Genomic DNA, 19,509 nt, shown 5'->3' with positions numbered 1-19,509 from the left:
ACACCTATTTCAATAAACAAAAGAACACAATAAAGGGTGTTCTTTTAGCTCCATCATCAGAAAGGTGCATATATATATAAAATATATATATATATATATATATATTATATATATACACACACACGCATATATACATTTAAATATAAAATTGATGAAACTGTGCTTTGACTGAAATAGATTTTTAAAATACTCAAGTATGAATGATTTACTACCTACCCCCACCCCTTCCTATATTTCACCTGGGACACATGTGGCAGGTCCATCCCAGGCTGGATGTCAAGGCCTGCAGGGCAAAGCTGACTGCCCAGAACCACCTGCAGCCTGTGTCCACAGAAGCTCAGTGTCACAGGTCCCCTGACAACGTTCACTGGTATTTCAGTCAAACAAAGAAGTATGGTGTATAAAATTCTATTGCATTTGGCACTCAGGAATATTCCTGACAAAATATGGTCTAAAAGAATGGAAAAAGTAACATTTCCATGAAAACACTGAAATTTTATTGATAAATTGCAAAAGACTTTCACACCAAAACTAAGAACATGAGCAATTTTTGAAGCATACAAAGGTACTTTTACCATGCATTTCAGAAACTTTCCCAAAACATGAAATCAGTATGTATTAATAGTAGAGAACAACAACAAGAAAAACAATTAGTAATTGTTTACATTTCACAGGCAAGTAGTCCTGTATCTTACAGAACGTAATTCAGAACTTCAAATAGTCGTAAATTTAAATATCTGAAAAAAGAAACTGAAATTTAAACATGTAGCCATCCTCTGCCCAGTACTTTCACTCAGCTGTCAGTGAAGGAGAATCAGCGTCACACCCTCTCTGAGAACAGGAAGCCCATCATTCTCACCTGGGCACACATCTGTGCGGCTCTCCTGCTTGCTATTATTATGTGTTGTGTTTTACGAAAGAGACAACACAATGGCGCATACCCTGCAGGTGCCGAACAACCTCAGGGAAGAAGCCAGTGCAGCTCAGGAGGCCTGGCCACCGACCCAGTGGCCTCCCCAGTGGAAGTGAGAGCTTATTTACCGAAACGTGGGATAAGAATGTTACAAGAGCTTCACAGACCAGAACCTCTGCCAGCAAAGACACACAACTTCCCGAAGAGCCAGCCCAGTTCAGCCAGGAAAAAAGGACAATCACCCCCAGTATGCCTCATGTGCCGATCGGACACTTGCCAGTGAAGCACGGGCTCACAGTGGCAGCAAGGATGCGATCCTGGCAGCTGTCCAGGCTGGACACCACACCCTCCCCTCAGAGGGCAGCGGCATGACTCTGCCTGGCAGCACTCCAGGCCCCACAGCTGGGCAGGGCCACCAAGGAGCAGGCCGTCTTATTTTACAGATGAGGAAACTGAGAGCAAAAGGACGGCTCACGCCTGCTCATGGGACATGACAGCTTGATGACAAAGGTTACCTCCCGTCCAGGTGGAGCTTCACACCTGGGACATAGACAAACGTGGGCGCCTGTGCTTTCTGATATGTAAAAAAGAATAAAGATTCTGGGGGCCGTCCTAACGGTCATGTTCTATCATGTTATTTTCCAATTCTAGGCAAGGCTGCCAGACCCACACTGAAGCAGTGCACAGGGTGTAAATTTGCCAATGGCTCGCCCGTCTAACTTCTCCAGTTAACGTGGAAAGTCAGGCTCTGGGCATTCCCACATTTAAGTGCTCATGACAAATGCACATTTCCTGATGACCTCGTGACTGTGGGTGCTGCAGCCTCACCCCAGGATGAGGTCATGAATGTTTTCAGGGCTCGCCATGTGCAGGTACTCTGACCGTTACCTCCAGGCACAAGTCCTCTTCTGTTTCCACTGGGGAGAGACCTGTGTCCCGTTTGTCCTGGACGCTGCAGGTTCCGAGGGCACTTCAGAAGCTTCACCTCCAGGAAGCCCTGGTCAGGCTGCTGTTGCTGAGGTGAGCCCATTCTCACCCTTGGCCTGTCCCTTCCCAAGATGTCAGCTTACCCTGGGTAACCGGCTATCAATATGTAAAGACTACTAGGAGTATTAGCACACGCATAGTTATGTTGAATGCCAACTAACTCATGGCTGAAAGTGAAGTGAAGTGTTAGTTGCTCAGTCATGTCTGACTCTTTGCGACCCCATGGACTGTAGCCTGCCAGGGTCCTCTGCCCATGGAACTAAGGCAAGAATACTGGAGTGGGTTGCCATTTCCTTCTCCAGAGGATCTTCCCGACCAGGGATCAAACCCAGGTCTCCTGCACTGCAGGCAGATTCTTAACTATCTGAGGTACCAGGGAAGCTGCTGAGGTCTGTTAAGCAGTGCAGAGTATGAATTTTAAGAAATCCCAATTTATGTGCAAGATCAGGTTTTACGAATGTACCAAACACAGATGAAAAAATAACAATGAACTCCAGGTGGCACAGTTCATTACCTGAATGCCTGGCTTGCATCACTTAGCCTGAGTGTCAAGGCAGGCTTCACACCAGGCGACCAGCAGGACAGCCCAGCATTCACAGCGTCTCTGCTTCCACCTTCCTTCCAGAGCCTCATCATCAACTCATTTTTCTATCAGTTAAGAATTTCTCACCATTACTAATCCCAGTGCCGCAAGGTGACAGTAACGCTTGATCCTTGAGGGAAAAAAGGCCTGTCTTCTTAGCTTCTGGTCACACAGCAATATCCATTTCTGGTCAGAACCCTCTGGCTGCTCTGCAGGTTTTAATTCACATTCTCATTCACTATCACTTTCATCTTCATCAGAACTTTTGTCACTGGTCTCAACCAAGCCTGCCACATTGCAGGACAGGTTTTTAGAATTTACAACTAAAAAAGGTAGATGTTATTAAAAATATGTTAATAATTATAGATTCATTAGCAAATTTTCCCCCACCCCCATTAGTTTGGTCATTGCAGAAAAAATCCCTTGGGTTCTAGCTCTCTATTTTATGACTCAAGTTTTCATTATTTTAAGCAAGAAACATGCAAGTAAAATTTGCCTGCTTATGGGTAAGTTATTTTCCTAGGAGAAATATTTGTACAAGTGTTATAAGGAGGTGTGTTTATAACCAAGAGTTGATACTTTCTCAAAGCAGAACATTTAGCACCAAGATCAACCACAAGGAGAAAACTAACGCCTGAGGGCTTTACATTAACTGCCCATTCTTACAAAGGCTGCATTCCTGGGATCTGCTGAGTGGCTGCGTCCACCCCCATGATTCTCAGGTCCTACAACTCTCCTGGGGAGTGGGTGCACCTCCTCTTACCTTTGGCAAAGTGGCTATCCTCCTTATCCTCATCACAGTCTTCCCAGTGATCAAAATCAAAAGCCACATTTGGATTCTGTTCAACATAACAATTTACATTACTTAAGAGAATAAAACATACTCAGGGAATTAAGATGAAGCATGGCTGACTTCTACTCACCCTCTGTTTGAGTAAGCCACACCAAGACTCTTTTTGCTGTTTTGCAAGAGTGATTACAGGTTCGTCATATTTAATTATGCATTTGCAATCATCTTTTATTATGTTGGCTTGCAGCTCCAAATCAGCCAAGTAAAATTTCTCTCCTACCCAGGCACTAGATTTACAAAAAGAAATAAAGTCAGCCTTTTAAAACATTAGAAATTATTTCTATTTTATTTTATAAGCTATACATAAACCCACCTGAAAACAACTCTATCTCTAAAGTATTTACATTTGTAATCTTTTACATTCCTTATTTTTATCTTCAGTATGACCACATCCTCTTTTTGGAACCATTTTATTTGTGGGTGGAAGCTGGAAGAAAGGGAAGAGGATTATATATTCATCTATGTGTATTTGCTAGGCAAGTAAGGAAAGCAGACCCCAGCAATGAATATACCTTTTCGGCGGCTCTGTAGTTTTGTTGATGGAAGCACCTCCAGTGTTTTCCGGTAAAGTTTCTGTACAAAAAGTCAAATTTTCCTATAGGTTATTTATATGTGACTCCATAATATTTATATATATATTATATATAACATATATATTATAAATAACATATAAATATGACTCCATTATATATATAATATATATATTATATGTACTTTTGGCATTTTATGCAACTTTTAGTTGAGGAACTACTAAGAATATTAGCATAAACTTCATAGTAACCAGAGTATCCAGTTGCAAAGAACAATTTAAAAAAAGTAAAATGTACATCACTTAGTGTAACTAATTAAACAGATACTAGACTAAGAAAAGAACTATTTACCTTGACCAGTATTATGATTAAACAATCAACAGTTGGGAATGTAAACTCTCTGAAAAAGGACCACATGTAATTGTTGGCTATAGGATACCACTGCTCCAATGTCCCTGCTATCTCAACCTGCTAGGACCCCTAACAATTTCCAGAACAGCAATCAGTACATGCAAGGACCACTCCAGTACATTAACACTTTGTAAATCAGTGCAATTGAAATTCTCAGTCTAAAACATCTGAGGATTTTCAAACTTGAGCAAAAATGTTTATAAGGGGTTTTGTTAACAATAGTCAAAAACTGAAAACAATGTCTTTCAACAGGCAAATGGGGAAATAAATTGCAGTATATTCATATCACAGAATGAAAGTGAAAGTCGCTCAGTCATGTTCGACTCTGCGACCCCATGGACTATATGGTGCATGGAATTCTCCAGGCCAGAACACTGGAGGGGGTAGCCCTTCCCTTCTCCAGGGAATCTTCCCAACCCAGGGATCGAACCCAGGTCTCCTGCATTGCAGCAAGATTCTTTACCAGTTAAGCCACAATGGAAGCCCATATCACAGAATATGACTCAGCAATGAAGTACCACTGCTAGTTACAATAATCTAGATGAATTTCACAGACATAACGTTGAATGAAAGAAGACACAAGAGTGTATACCATGTGCTTCCAATTCAGCAACACTGATGGTATCATGAGTAAGAACAGGGGCTCCGAGGCAGGGTTACAGACAGGAAGCCTATGTAAGGGAGACCACTGGGATTCTGGGAATGGCCAACAGCCTGACCTGGCTGGGGTAATGGACATGTGCACACAGGAAAATTTTCTATGTTTAAGATTCGTGCACTTTGGGGAGAGGGGAAAGGGGAAATCACGCTCCGGCGGCCCCACGCGAGGGCCCCCGCTCCCCCGCGGCTGCCGCCAAGAATTTAAAAAAAAAAAAAAAAAAAAGATTCGTGCACTTTTACTGGATAAGCATTATACCTCAAATAACAAAAAGGAAAAAAGTTACAGAAAAAAAAATTGGAAGCTGAATTGTCAAAAATAGAAAGTTAGGTAACATCAGTTTATATCACCTTCTAATTCATCTAAAGCGGAAAGCCTGAACATCAGAAAATTTCCAAGCATTAGTGATTTTAAGTTACCCATCTTTTAGATAACCAACCGTGCTTTCGGTTTTCTGAGTCTGTCCTGGAGTCAGTTCCTTTCTCCGAGCCCTTGTCCTCTTGCCATGTGCTCGGCAGGCAAGCACCGTCTTCTCTGGAAGAAGGTATCCTGGGTGGAAGAGGCAGAGGTTAACCATGAGATGAAGAGAGGAAAAATCTGGCTCCCTACAGGGATTTCCAGCAAGAAGAGGGAGGCAGGCCAGCCACGCATGGCTGAGAAGCCTCCTGCAGCAGTCACGCCTTCACAGAACTTATGGCTCACGGACAGACGACAGGCAGGTCGCCAGCTCTGGGCACTGGTGTCAGGTGCCGAGTGGCTGATGGACATGCGTCATCCAACAAGTGCAGGAACTCATTTGCCAAAATAAGATTCTTTTCAAATTGCTTAACTCTGAGAATTGTAGGCACCGCTGCCCACTTCAAAGAGCAGAAAGTACAAGCCATCTCCTTTCCTCTCCTGCCCCAGCTCCCCAGACACCCTCTTACCACTCCTGGTCTATTGCTAGGAACATTCTTTGCAAGAAAAAGCAAATACTGCTGTCTGTATCTTTCTTTTTTTTTAATTTTTTTTTTTCGTCTGTATCTTTCTATCAAAAACACACACACATGTTGAAACACATGGGAACCTACTACATTACATTCTCTTTTCTGTCCCTTAGTGTACTTAATAACTGGAAATTACACCATATCAATATATAGAGGGCAATCTCATTCTTACAAAAAACTGTGTTTTTCTTTTGGTTGTTTTAACAGGTAACCACATACATGTTGTTCAGTATTTTAGAAATAGACAGACAGGTCTACACAGTGAAAAATCTCTCCCCTCCCCTCTGTTCCCCAGGCACCAATTTCCTTTCTGACGGGAGAAAACATAAATCATTTCTTGTGCATCCTTTTTGAGTTAATTGAAGCCTAAAGGAGCAAACCTACATGAACACATGTATTACACCCCTATGGGTAGGGAGTGTGCACGTGTGTCTCCAAGAGCACATCTGACTGACACACATGAAGCCTGTGGCATGGAGGGCAGTGTCCCATGGTCCAACCACTCAGGCATGGACCCCTTCTCAGGCTTCATCCCCTTCACCACTGTGCGGCCTTAGACCCTCCGTCGCCCACCCTCTTCCTCCACCACGGCTCTGACCTCCTCCTCGCGGCCCTCATTTACTGGGGATCAGTTCCTTCCTCCTCCCACACGTACACAAGTAATGACTGTCCTCAAACACCAGCAAATTACAGCCTCCCCATCCACTTTCCTGCACTCTAGGTTTATACCTTCAATAACCTGAAACTCAAGTCCAAAACCCACTCAGTGTCTCCTCTCCTCTGAGCTGGCTGCTCTCTGAGGAACATCCTTGAACAGCCAACCCTGCCACTGTCTTCTCAGTCCTGAGGACTCAGAGTGACACAATTATACACACTCCCCTGTGTCTGTCAACCTTTCAGACCCCCAGTCTCTGTCCCCCTTTCTAATCTGCTCTAAGAATGGCGCCATGCTCCTCGATTCTGGTCCAGCAAATACCACAGCTGCCTATTCATCTCCTGAAATGGAGTCCCTTCCTGGGAGGCAAGCTTCCTCGGTAGCTCTCGTGGTCTCTGCACTTCCCTGCATCTATGTTTATGACCACAGGTGTCCAACACTCCTGTAAGACTGCAGAATCATCTGTGCAGGGACTGAGCACAGTGCCTGGTTCAGAGCCGGGGCCCAAGAGTAGTTGTGGGGTTTCCTATAAGTGACCCACCTCTGTCTTGAGTAACCCTACTCAACTGCAGGGGCATCTTCAGTTTTAAAAAGAGTATCTCAAAAGTTAGTATGGAGGACTCCCCTGTAGATAGGAGTCCACCTGCCAGGGCAGGGGACACAGGCTTCATCCCTGGCCTGGAAGACTCCACAGCTACAGGGCAACTAAGCCTGTGCCCGAGCGCGGCCACGACTGAAACCCGCGTGCCTAGAGCCTGTGTGCTACAGCGAGAGAAGCCACCGCAATGAGAGGCCGGCGTCTGTAACAACTAGAGGAAGCCCGAGCAGCAAAGAACACGCAGCACAGCAAAAAAAAAAAAAAAAGCAAGCATGGAACAATTTTTGGTTCCTGAAAGTGTACAGAAGCCAAAACATATTCTAATCCCACAGGTACCCAATTTTATTAGGATAGAAAACCCTGTAAACTTCAGACAGTTTTCATCTTTGCCATGTTCTCTGAAATTCCCCTACTCTGAGCAATAATTGAGGAACACTTCAAGGTCTCCTACGATCACAGCACTAAATCCGCCTGTCGGTTCTCAGTCCTTATTTCATGTGGTCTCAGCAGCACCGGGCAGCTCACGGCTCCCTGCTCCGTGAAACTCCTTCTTCACTGTCATCCTGGATGCTCCCCCCGACCCCAGCCGGCTCCAGGCTGCGTCTTCTCAGGTGCCCACTGCCGGCCACCTCTCAGCATTAGAGGCCCCTCAGCTGGCTCTCGACACTCAGCATCTGCTGACCACACCCTCATACAGGTACATTCAGACACCAGCTACTTCTCCCACCTCCACACTACCACCCCAGTCTGAGCCACAGTCATCCTGTCCCGAACTCTGGGCACAGACTTCGTCCCCTCCAGTCTCTTCTCAACCCAGCAGCCCAGGGTGCTCTGATTAATAAGTCTTTCCTCTGCTCAAAACTCTCTCACAGCTCCACTTCCTCCTCCGAGTAGCCTATCCTTGCACCGGCCACAGGGTCCAAGAAGATCCGACCCCGGTGCCACTGCACCCTTGACACCTAGACTCTCCCCTCGTTTGCTCCTCTGATCACTGTACCTCCCTCTCTGTTCCTGGAACCAAGGAACAACCAAGCCTCCTCCTGCCCACTCGAGTCTTCGCCTCTCGACATCTGCCTGGGTCAGGACTCAGCTCTGGTGTCTTGGGGCTCACCATCTCAGACCCCAAACCAGCTTCCCTTCCCTTCTGTGTTAATCTGCTCCATCTCACATACCACCATCTGATCCCCTATGTATCTCTGTAACATCTTCATCGTCTTTCTCTCCCCATTAAAGTGTAAGTCCTTCATCTATTTAGTTCATTACTGCATGCCTAGTAGACAATAAATGTTTGCTGAATAAATGAATGAATTTTAAAATTTCAACTTTACCTACTGGCAACTTCAATTAAAAGTATTTATTAGGTCAACTGAAACAAAGTTAGACTGAAGAAATATTCCAGCATCCAAAACAAAATGGTGGATTAGGAAACTCCAAGTTCCTATTTCCCTATAGGTAACACTGAAAGACCCACCAGAAGCTGTCTGAACCAACTTCCTGTTCCCCCAGCTCCACCCCTGAAGCCAGAGAGGGAAGAGCCGACTTTGTGAATTATTTGTGTAGTCCATTCTAAGCCGCCTGGAGCCAAGACAAGACACTCACTCAGAAAAGTCCTAACACAACCCTAAGCTTTCACCTCAGGCTGATTTCTAGGCCAGAATGTGGAGAAAATGGGAAACTTGTGCATTGCTGGTGGGAACATGACACTTAGCTGTTGTGGAAAAACAGCTGTCAGTTTAAAAAACTGAACACAGCACTGCCATGTGATCTAGAAATCCCAGAAGACCTGAAAGCAGGAACTTAGATAGCCGCACACCAGCGTTCACAACAGCACTACTTACAACAGCCAAATGTCCACTAAGATGAACGGATAGCAAAATGCGGTACAGCCATACAGAGGAATACTTTTCAGCCTTAGAAAGGACACAATTTTGACGTCTGCTATAACATGGATAAACCCTGAAAACATTATGCTAAGTGAAATAAGCCAGACAGAGAAGGACAGATATTACATGATTCCATTCGTATGAGGTGCCCAGGATAGGTAAACTAATGGAAACAGAACGAACAAAGGAGGTTTCCAGGGGCTGAGGGAACAGGAGAAAGGGAGTTACGGTTTAATGGGTACAGGCTATCTGGCTGGGATATTGAAAACTTCTGCAAATGGACTGTGGTGATGGTTACACAACAGTGTGAATGTACGTACTGCCACTGCATTACATAGTTAATAATAGTCAGAGAAAAACATCGTGTATTAACACATATATGCGGAATCTTAGAAAAATGGGACAGATAAACAAACCTATGTGCAAAGCAGAAATAGAGACACAGACACAGAGAAAAAACATATGGTCACCAAAGGGGGAAGGGGGATGGGATGAACTGGGAGATGGGGACTGACATATATACACTGCTATGTATAAAACAGATAACTAATGAGAACCTACTATTTTGCACAGGAAACTCTACTCAGTGCTTTGTGGTAACCTAAATGGGAAGGGAATTAAAAAAGAGGCAATATGTGTATATACGTAACTGATTCACTTTGCTATAGAGCAGAAACTAACAAAAGATTGTAAAGCAACAACACTTCAATAAATTTTTTTAAAATAGTTACAGTGATATATTTTATGTGTATTTTACCACACTTCGAAAAAACAAAAATGAGAAATTCTGTTATGTATATTTTAACACAATTAAAATGGAATTTAAGAAATTACCAATAATTTTACTAGCTGTGCTAACAGCACTTAAGTCAAGTTTTTAAAATCCTTTTGTTGTTCCACATCCTCACCAACACTTGGTATCTCCTTTCTCTCATTTCCCATGGCTATGAAGTGGTACTGCTCCACTGTGGTTTTAACCTGCATTTCCCTGATGAGTAATGAGCCTGAGGACCCTTTCATATACTAATTACTGGACAGCTAATTAATGAATTGGACATTGTGAAGTGTCTGTTCACATCTTTTGTTCCGTTTCTACTAGGTGTCTACTGTTTCTGACTGATGCAAGTCCTTTGGTGGACACACACGCTGAGTCCATCCTCCCGTCTAGGGGCTGGCAGTATACTCTCTCAGAGACTTCAAAAGTCCTCTCACATCTTGCTGTGGACATGAAAACTGGTACAACTGATCTAGAAAACTGCGGAGCAGTTTCTATTCCATTCTGTCAAAAATACATTTGTAGGTGAACCAAAGCACATGAAGAAGAACGTTTAAAGTGCCACCGGAAGTGGCCCAGACCTGGAAATTCCTCCCATCAACAGAATGGGAAAATAAATCACACTCATAACAACGGAATATGACACAGCAATGAGAATCCATGGTCTACAGCTGCACGCACAACATGGATGAATTCCACAAGTAACAGTTAAAGATGTCAGGAGACACGAGACATATTGCATGACTCCATTCAAAGAACGAGCCAGGGAGAGTCATCCACGTTGCTTTGTGTCTGAAAGGCAGCTGCCTTGGGGAGGAGCAGGAGGCAGCTCTGAGTGGTGCTCTATTTCTGATCTGGGCTGGTTTCCATGCTCAGAAAATCCACTAAGCCATATCTATGATGTGTGTACTTTTCTGGATATGTGCTCTCAATAAAAAGCTAACAAAAGTTCCTTCTGTAAGTAATATGGTGAAATAACATATTTGCAACTTGTTTTATAATAGTCAAGCAAAAACAAAAGTGTGGGCTGGAGTGTGGATAAAATAAGACTCCCCAAATATTGGTAATTACTGGGTGATGGGAACACAGAGACTCATTAGACTACTCTACTTTCAGCAAAAACGTCCATACCACTTGTGAGTTCTATTTCCACAAAACAGCTCTTCCAAAGGAGGACAAAAATCCACTTACAGGGTCTGGTTCAGGCTTTCTTCAAAAGATGGCATTTTAGCTCCTTTGTATAATTTTTTCAGTTGTTCTACATGTTCTGAGTTATCAATGCCCATTCCCATTGACAAAATTTCAGCTCGAACATTATAATCAATGACAGAAGTTTTCAAGTTTAAAAGTTTTGTAATGTGCACCTTGAATCAAAGAAAAAATACAAAGTTTACAAGAACCACACTTAGAACTTTAGATGAATCACGAACATTCTCTCATGGCCTCCCTATCTCACTGTGCAGTGTTCAATGCACCAGGGCACATGCCACCACGTGCAGGGTCTCCTCATCAGTCTTCCAGAACCCAGCCGCATACTGGGGAGATATGATCAGGTGTGGAGCAGGGGCCAAGATCAAGTCCTGGGGTAAAACCTCAGACAAGACCCATCTGTGATGCTGTAACCACACACACAACTCTTAGATTTTTCTGATTTTCCCTCTCGTATGCTCACGTCTCCTAATAAGAAGCCTCAGGCTCTTTAGAGGCCCAGAAAGGGCCTATGTCAAGGCTCTAGATCCTGTATCTCGGGCAGTTTCCTCCATTTGTTTTTTTCTGCAACCAAAATATTCTCATCCGTTTCGTTTACACAAAATTCAGTAAAACATGGAAATCTGCAATTGTCTGATTCCTGTTGGTGGGAGGTGTGGCCCCAGGACTTTCCTGGGTTGGGGGAGCAGACCAGGCTAGCAAGGCAGGCGCACCTCCCCAGGGACCAGGAATTGGGAATGCTCTCCCATCCAGGAAAAGGAAAGAACCTTTCTCCTCTCAGCCTGGGGACCACGCTGCTGTGGGGGAGAAGGAGGTGGGGTATGTCTGTTTCCCCCCCAAGGTGCCACGGACACGGTTACACTTTGGAGCTGAGGAAGCATATTTGCCACGTAGGTTTTCTTTTTTTGCTTCATTCTCTTGGCTGTAGTTTTTAAAAAATCCTTGCCTATTAATAAAGTTTCCATTTTATTTCTATAATAAAGAACCACCACAATATTATTATGACATCAACTAAGAACCGCCCCACTTCCGATCTCTTCATTTACCTGCACTGGTGGTCTCTACCTTCCCTTCCAAAAATCATTTTCTCCTCTTACTTGTAAATCTTATACCCAAACTCATCTTTCTCAGTGTTAAGGCTTTTTCACTCTTAGGGAAAAAAAAAACTTTTAACAAAACAGCTTTTACGAACTGAACTCCTTTAAACTTTATATATTATCACAGTAATTAAGATTGAAGTCTAATAAAGCAAAACTCTGAAGTGAAAAGTGGAGTCCCCGGGGTGCAAGCAGAGTAGGGCCTGAGAGCGGATCTCAGAGGGGACGCCTGAGGCCCTGGCCTCACATTCTGTCTCGCTGCCCACCCCCACGGCAGCTCCACAGGGCAGCTGGCTGTTAATGCGTGGAGCCCCAGTGCCCTATACAGGTCCCGGCACACAAGAGGTGTTCCATAAATATCCGGTGAATGGATGAGGAAGAAACCATGAACACGATAAAACCTGTCTTGGAAAGCCTGAGGACCTCTCCACGCTGTTGACCACTGTTAAGATCATTCACAGCTGCGCTCCTTCCTGCAGGGCAGGGCCTGCCCCAGGGCTTCCCACGCTGCGGGCAGAGGGCTGTGACTAACTGGGCACAGCTGACACCCGGAAAAGAACCGTAAACGGCAGAGACTGCCGCACATGCCAACAACAGTTTCATGAATTTCCTCTTGGTTGTACGTGTGAGTACATGCGATTTATACACACCTGCCTGTGAGTGCTGGGTTATAACATAAAAGATTCCCTTAAACCATAAAACCCATGACCACACATTCATGACCCAAATAACATGAGACAAGCTCTCCTTCACACAGAGCCCTTATCAAATAAGCCTCCATTTACGTGAGGCAAAGAGTTATTTAACCAACAGGTTAGAATAATTTGGGTGATTTCAGGGGCCTGGAAGATCCCATGGCAGGCTACAGTCCATGGGGTCGCAAAGAGTCAGATGTGACTTAGGGACTGAGCACATTCAAACACATGTTTCTTTCCGAGAAAACTGCGTTCTTACCATTGGATCAATCCAAACTGTATTTCCTAAAGCCAGTACCACTTTTGCATCATGCAGTTTTCCAATAATTTTTTGATGAATGTACCTAGTAACCTGAAAAAAAATATACATAAGTAAATTTATCTGAAGATTTAAGGAAATACTTAATTGTGCATGTGCTCAGTAGTTTCACAAGAAGCTTTTTCGTACCTTTCATTTGAGCCTCATGACCACTTCATGAAGCAGGTTATGGAGGCCATAATGCCCTGACACCAACAAGGGTAACCATGGTGGAGAAGGACGAGGACAGGTGCCAAGTCCTAAGCACGCAGTATTCCTGCTGCTGCCTAGGAGGCCACACACTGGGGCTGCTCATGCCAGCGACGCAGGGGTTGAGGGGCCCTGGTCTCCACTACCAGTGCGACTTTCTCTCTTCATGCTCACTGAACTTCTAAAGAAATAAACATCCATCATCTAAAGACAGGCTGACAGCTGATGGAGGAATGAGAGCTGTGCATCCACACTGGGAAACATGCAGTGTGGGGAGTCCACAGCATGGACCTGCAACTCAGGATGCACCCTTGCATCTGTCCTCACTCAGTGCCACTGTCTACAACCCAAACTTTTTACTTTGCCATGTGCAATGGCTTCTTTCATATCCTATTCATCAGACTGTATGAAACGTAACCTTCTTCTGAAGAATAAAGGCCTTGTTATGAATAGGAATCACTGCTCTGGTGATGAGCAAAACTGTCTGCCTGGTCCCCCCACCCACCTGGGACAGCCGTGTGCACCATGTCCTGGCACAGCGGGGCTTCTTCACCTTCAGTGCCTTATCTGGTCTACTTGGTGACATCCTAGTTACCTGTTTTGAAGGACCCAGAGGAAACGTCCCTTCCTTTGGAAGCTTTTCTGGACTCTCTCTCTTTCCTTGCCCATCTTCCCAACTCCAGTGGAATTACCTGGTCCCCCAGAGAGGTACCGGGTACCCACTCTTGTAGCTACTTGTAGTGTTTATTCTCTTTAAGTGACAGTCAGTTTATTTTTAGCATAGTGCCTATTTTATACCAGTTGTAAGCCTGGGAGCACTATCGATAATGATGGCCAATCACGTCTGGCACCCTCTGAGGGTTCAGAGCTACGTTCAGAGCACAGTGCTGGGAAGTGCATCCCTGCCCAGAAATATGAAGCATTTCACCCAAACCCAGTATTCCAAATTCAAATACACCTCAACTCCATGTTTATTCTGGGTTAAATATATTCTAGAAGTCAACAAATACAAAAAGCCCAAATTACCTACCTTTGGATTCCATTCAATTTCATTGTCCACGGGTTTCACTCTACAAACAATAAACTCCACAGCTTGGGGGGGCAGTGTGTGGAATCTTTCTGGGAGGTGTAGCAACTGGTCTCTTGTGACAAGCCCAGTCCTGCCTTCATCTATGAACTTCACAAGGACATTATCCAGAGCCCACGTGTCCTCCTTCTGGCTCATCTCCAACACCTGAACCCTGCAGAACAACAGTGGCCTCAGACCAACACAGAGAACCAAAGGGAAATAACTGTCGCCTCAACTTACTTGCAAAAAGCAAACCACACAGAAGTTTCCCCTAAACTGCATGGCTTAACTCCATACTAGAAATAAAACAGCTAGAGTCAGCAAGAGCACTTAGCCATGATTTATTTATTTAATTCAAGTATAAGGGTTTCCCTAGTAGCTCAGACGGTAAAGAATCTGCCTGCAATGGAGGAGATCTGGGTTTGACATCTGGTTCGGGAGGAGATCTGGGTTTGATATCTGGTTCGGGAAGATCCCCTGTTGAAGGAAATGGCTACCCACTCCAGTATTCTTGCCTGGAGGATCCCATGGACAGAGGATCCCATGGACGGAGCAACAAATTGCTCAGTCGTGTCCGACTCTTTGCGACCCCGTGGATTGTAGCCCGCCAGGTTCCTCCATCCATGGGATCCTCCAGGCAAGAATACTGGAGTGAGTTGTCATTTCCTCTTTCACTTCATACCTATGAATAAAAGACAGTGTAGCATTCTGAAAAGAGGAAATTCCTTTATTTGACAAGTTAAATGTTCCAAGGTTCTCAATCTGGGCTATCATCAAGAGAGGACAGGTGTGGCATTCAGGGGACATGGGAGCACACACCACGTGAGGCAGGATGGAACACTGACTGCCGCTTCCTGAGATGACCTTAGATAACTTACATAACCTCACCAGGGCTCAGTAAACACACACAGTGAAAGTTGCTCAGTTGTGTCTGACTCTTTGTGACCCCATGGACTATACAGTCCATGAAATTCTCCAGGCCAGAATACTGGAGTGGGTAAGCCTTTCCCTTCTCCAGGGGATCTTCCCATCCCAGGGATCGAACCCAGGTCTCCCGCATTACAGGCAGATTCTTTCTTTACCAGCTGAGCCACCAGGGAAGCCCAAGAATACTGGAGTGGGCAGCCTATCCCTTCTCCAGCAGATCTTCCCAACCCAGGAATTGAAACAGGGTGTCTTGCATTGCAGGCGGATTCTTGCCCAGCTGAGCTACCAGGGAAGCCCAGGACTCAGTCTGCTTATCGGTAAAATGAGAACTGTGCTCATTTTATGGGAATGTGTAAGAATTCCATGAGTTAAAGATGCACGTGTGTGCAGGACAGTGAGAGCTCGATGACGGTCATATAAATGCCACACTGTCATCCGTGCTCTGGGCTTAACAGTCCCAGGGCCGATGAGCTCGGGAGTAGAGCTGAGCTGGGCATGTGGGCACATGACCCTGCCACCACCCTCCTGGGAGGCAGCCAGGCTCAGCATAAGCACACCGCTCAGATGGACAGCGATGAAAATAGGGATTTAATACCATTTAACGTTACCTTGTGCTTCATAACTTGTAGAGATGAAATAGAGACATTTTACCTGTGAAAAACTGATTTTTCTGCTAACCCATATAATCCAAATTTCTCCATCTTTTCAACAGTTGCTTTATTATTAGAGTCTTCAAAATACTCTTTCATCTCAGCATTAAGAGTTGCACAAAGATCTTCATGTTTATCAACTATACGACCAAAGTAATTTGTTGCATTCAAAACATAAAAGGGTATTATCTGAAATATAAACAGTAAAGTGAAAGTGAAAGTCGCTCAGTCGTGTCCGACTCTTTGCAACCCCATGGAATATAGTCCATGGAATTCTCCAGGCCAGAATACTGAAGTGGGTAGCCTTTTCCTTCTCCAGGGGATCTTCCCAACCCAGGGATCGAACCAGATCTCCCGCATTGCAGGCGGATTCTTTACCAGCTGAGTCACAAGGGAAGCCCATAAACAGTAAACATATCCAGAAAACAAACTCATTAGATGTTGGAATGCAATAAGGTACAGTCAGTTTAGAAAGTTTTGCAGTTTCTTATAAAACAAAATGGTCTTACTATATATAATCACAGGTAACAGTCCTTTGTATTTACCCAAGTAACTTCTGCCTATACAAAAACCTGGACTTGAGTATTAATCATAGCTTTATTCATAATTTTCAAAAATTGGAAGCAGCCAAGATGTCCTTCAGTAGGTGAACAGATAAACTGTAGCACACTCAGCAATAAAAGTGACCTAGTAAGCCATAAAAAGGCAAGGAGGAATCTTAAATGTAAACTGCTGAATGAAAAGTGAGTTGAAAAAGCCTACAAACTCTATGACAGCAACTATATGACATTGTGAAAAGGGGAAAACTACACAGACAGTAAAAAGATAGATGACTGCTAGTAATTCTGGGGAAGGGTTAGGTGGAGCACACGGGATTTTCAGGGCAGTCAAAGTCCTCTGTGTGACACCGTAATGGTGACATGTGTCACCATACATTTGCAAAGTGCACAGAATGAACACTGCAAGGAATGAACCTTAAACTATAGGCTTCAGTTAACAATAATGTGTCAGTATTGGCTCATCAATGTCACACATGTCCACAGTATTGGAAGACATGAACAACAGGGGAAACTGGTGGGGTCGGGGTAGGAGGGAGGGAAAGGGGAATTCTGTACTTTCTGCTCAACTTTTCTGTAAAACTAAAACTGCTTGAAAAAATAAAATATATTAATTAAAATAACAACAACAAAAGAGCAGATGCGTAAAAACCACCCACACCACAAGACCTGCAAGGTATGCCTGTCCGTGCAGGAAGCAGCACTGGGCGGCAAGAGTGTGCCCGAAGGACTGAGGGCAGGAAGACCCCCAGGAGGCAGCAGGTGGTCACCCAGAGCTCACTGGGCCTGGTGACGAGGGCAGCTGGCACTGGAACATCCCCATGCACTCTGACAGTGGGTGAAGGCTGGGCCCCCTTCACCCACACTGTCCACCCAGGGACAGGAGAGACGAAGGAGGAGAAAGGCCAGATGCACCTTGGGGGAGGGACACAGAGCCAGGGCATTTCAAAATCTCAGAAACTGTGTCCTCATTTTTTTTTTTTTTAACAAGACATGGAAACAACAGAAATGAAAACTGTGAAATTATAGAATCCTGACCCACATCACCTTCTTAAATTTAGGGGAAAGGAATTTTATCTAAAAATGAACAACAGCAAAGTATCAAGATCAAATTCCATATTAAGTTATAAAATAAAAAAGAGAATAAGCAGCACAATAAGTTGCTAGACACAATGAAAGCCACTAGGAATGTGTATCCACAAAACAGATGAAAACTGTAACCTTCGCTTTCAAAACAAGCTGCTTTACAGCTTGTTAATTAAGAAATTAATTAATTAAGAAATTAATTAAGAAAAGTGATATATGATATAAAACAATAACATAAATCAGAATTTTAAACTGTAGAAATGAAGTGACAGAACTTGGGAAATAATTAGAAATTAAAGAAAAAAATCATTTCAGCAATAAAAACTGTATTGGGGTTGAAAAGAGATTCACCCCACCTGCCCAATCTGCTCCAAAGAAAACTGTCTCTGTGCTAGCTCCCAGGATTTGTGACTGTGACCTCATTGGGGAAAAAGGTCTTTGCAGATGTAATTAAGCATCTCTGGGCGAGGAGATTACTGTGGATTATCTCGCTGGGCCCTTCATCTACCGACAAGTGTACTTTGTAAGAGGCAGAGAGAGAGGTGAGAGCGATGAGGTGGTGAAGGCACAGGCTGGAGGGACACAGTACGAGCTGAGAGGAGCCAAGGAACACTTGGAGTCAACAGAAGCTGTGAGAGGCCGGGCCTCCCGAGTCTTCAGATGGAGCTCAGCCTCTCGTGGGCAGCTTGATTTTAGACTCTGGCTTCCAGGATGGAGGGAATAGACTTCTGTACAACAGTCCCAGGAAACAAATACAGCACAGCCACACAAGAAGAGAGCACAAGTATGAACGAACCCAACAGATACACATTAGGGGGAAGGGAAGGTGAGAACAGAACACGCAAACTCAAAAGGAAGCAAAGTAATAAAACAGTCACAGCAAAGTGACAACTCAACTCAGTAATTCTACTTGCATCTCAGAATATCCCCAAAGGAATAGCCATAGATGTTCTGAAAAGGGCTGTGTAATCATCACATTCAACAATAGACTGGTTCCAAATAGGAAAAGGAGTACGTCAAGGCTGTATATTGTCACCCTGCTTATTTAACTTATATGCAGAGTACATCATGAGAAACTCTGGCCTGGGTGAAGCACAAGCTGGAATCAAGATTGCCGGGACAAATATTAATAACCTCAGATATGCAGATGACACCACCCTTATGGCAGAAAGTGAAGAAGAACTAAAGAGCCTCTTGAGGAAAGTGAAAGAGGAGAGTGAAAAAGTTGGCTTAAAGCTCAACATTCAGAAAACTAAGGTCATGGCATCTAGTCCCATCACCTAATGGGAAACAGATGGGCAAACAGTGGAAACAGTGTCAGACTTTATTTTGGGGGGCTCCAAAATCACTGCAGATGGTGATTGCAGCCATGAAATTAAAAGATGCCTACTCCTTGGAAGGAAAGTTATGACCAACCTAGACAGCATATTAAAAAGCAGAGACATTACTTTGCCAACAAAGGTCTGTCTAGTCAAGGCTATGGTTCTTCCAGTGGTCATGTATGGATGTGAGAGTTGGACTATGAAGAAAGTTGAGCGCCAAAAAATTGATGCTTTTGAACTGTGGTGTTGGAGAAGACTCTTGAGAGTCCCTTGGACTGCAAGGAGATCCAACCAGTCCATCCTAAAGGAGATCAGTCCTGGGTGTTCATTGGAAGGACTGATACTGAAGCTGAAACTCCAATACTTTGGCCACCTCATGCATAGAGTTGACTCATTGGAAAAGACCCTGATGCTGGGAGGGATTGGGGACAGGAGGAGAAGGGGATGACAGAGGATGAGGTGGCTGGATGGCATCACCGACTCAATGGACATGAGTTTGAGTAAACTCCGGGAGTTGGTGATGGACAGGGAGGCCTGGCATGCTGCGATTCATGCTGTCA

General features: G+C 44.3%; 2 protein-coding genes across 13 annotated transcripts in view; one reads left to right on the top strand and one right to left on the bottom strand.

Annotated features, from left to right (window-relative positions):
• The window catches only part of SLC7A9 (solute carrier family 7 member 9), a 29,774-nt gene extending 28,691 nt beyond the window's left edge, over positions 1 to 1,083 (top strand). Inside the window, exon 14 of one of the 2 annotated variants that reach the window (XM_065925746.1) lies at positions 949 to 1,083. The gene's annotated coding sequence lies outside the window, so the exon portion shown is untranslated. The remainder of the gene's footprint in view (positions 1 to 948) is intronic. The other variant, XM_065925748.1, reaches the window with a different exon arrangement.
• Positions 475 to 19,509, bottom strand: part of TDRD12 (tudor domain containing 12) — a 76,077-nt gene continuing 57,042 nt past the window's right edge. For all 11 annotated transcript variants that reach the window (XM_065925737.1, XM_065925735.1, XM_065925738.1 and 8 more), the window contains 10 exons: positions 15,986 to 16,173; positions 14,369 to 14,579; positions 13,090 to 13,182; positions 11,021 to 11,193; positions 5,372 to 5,481; positions 3,846 to 3,906; positions 3,647 to 3,760; positions 3,407 to 3,560; positions 3,247 to 3,322; positions 475 to 2,806 (listed from right to left, as the gene is read on the bottom strand). In XM_065925737.1, the coding sequence (XP_065781809.1) occupies positions 2,715 to 2,806; positions 3,247 to 3,322; positions 3,407 to 3,560; positions 3,647 to 3,760; positions 3,846 to 3,906; positions 5,372 to 5,481; positions 11,021 to 11,193; positions 13,090 to 13,182; positions 14,369 to 14,579; positions 15,986 to 16,173 (1,272 nt within the window). In that variant the 3' untranslated portion in view covers positions 475 to 2,714. The remainder of the gene's footprint in view (positions 2,807 to 3,246; positions 3,323 to 3,406; positions 3,561 to 3,646; positions 3,761 to 3,845; positions 3,907 to 5,371; positions 5,482 to 11,020; positions 11,194 to 13,089; positions 13,183 to 14,368; positions 14,580 to 15,985; positions 16,174 to 19,509) is intronic.

The sequence above is a fragment of the Muntiacus reevesi genome, chromosome 2, assembly GCF_963930625.1.
Source record: "Muntiacus reevesi chromosome 2, mMunRee1.1, whole genome shotgun sequence".
Lineage (NCBI taxonomy): Eukaryota > Metazoa > Chordata > Mammalia > Artiodactyla > Cervidae > Muntiacus > Muntiacus reevesi.
The sequence above is the reverse complement of the archived record's forward strand: the minus strand, read 5'-3'. Positions and strand labels throughout refer to the sequence as shown.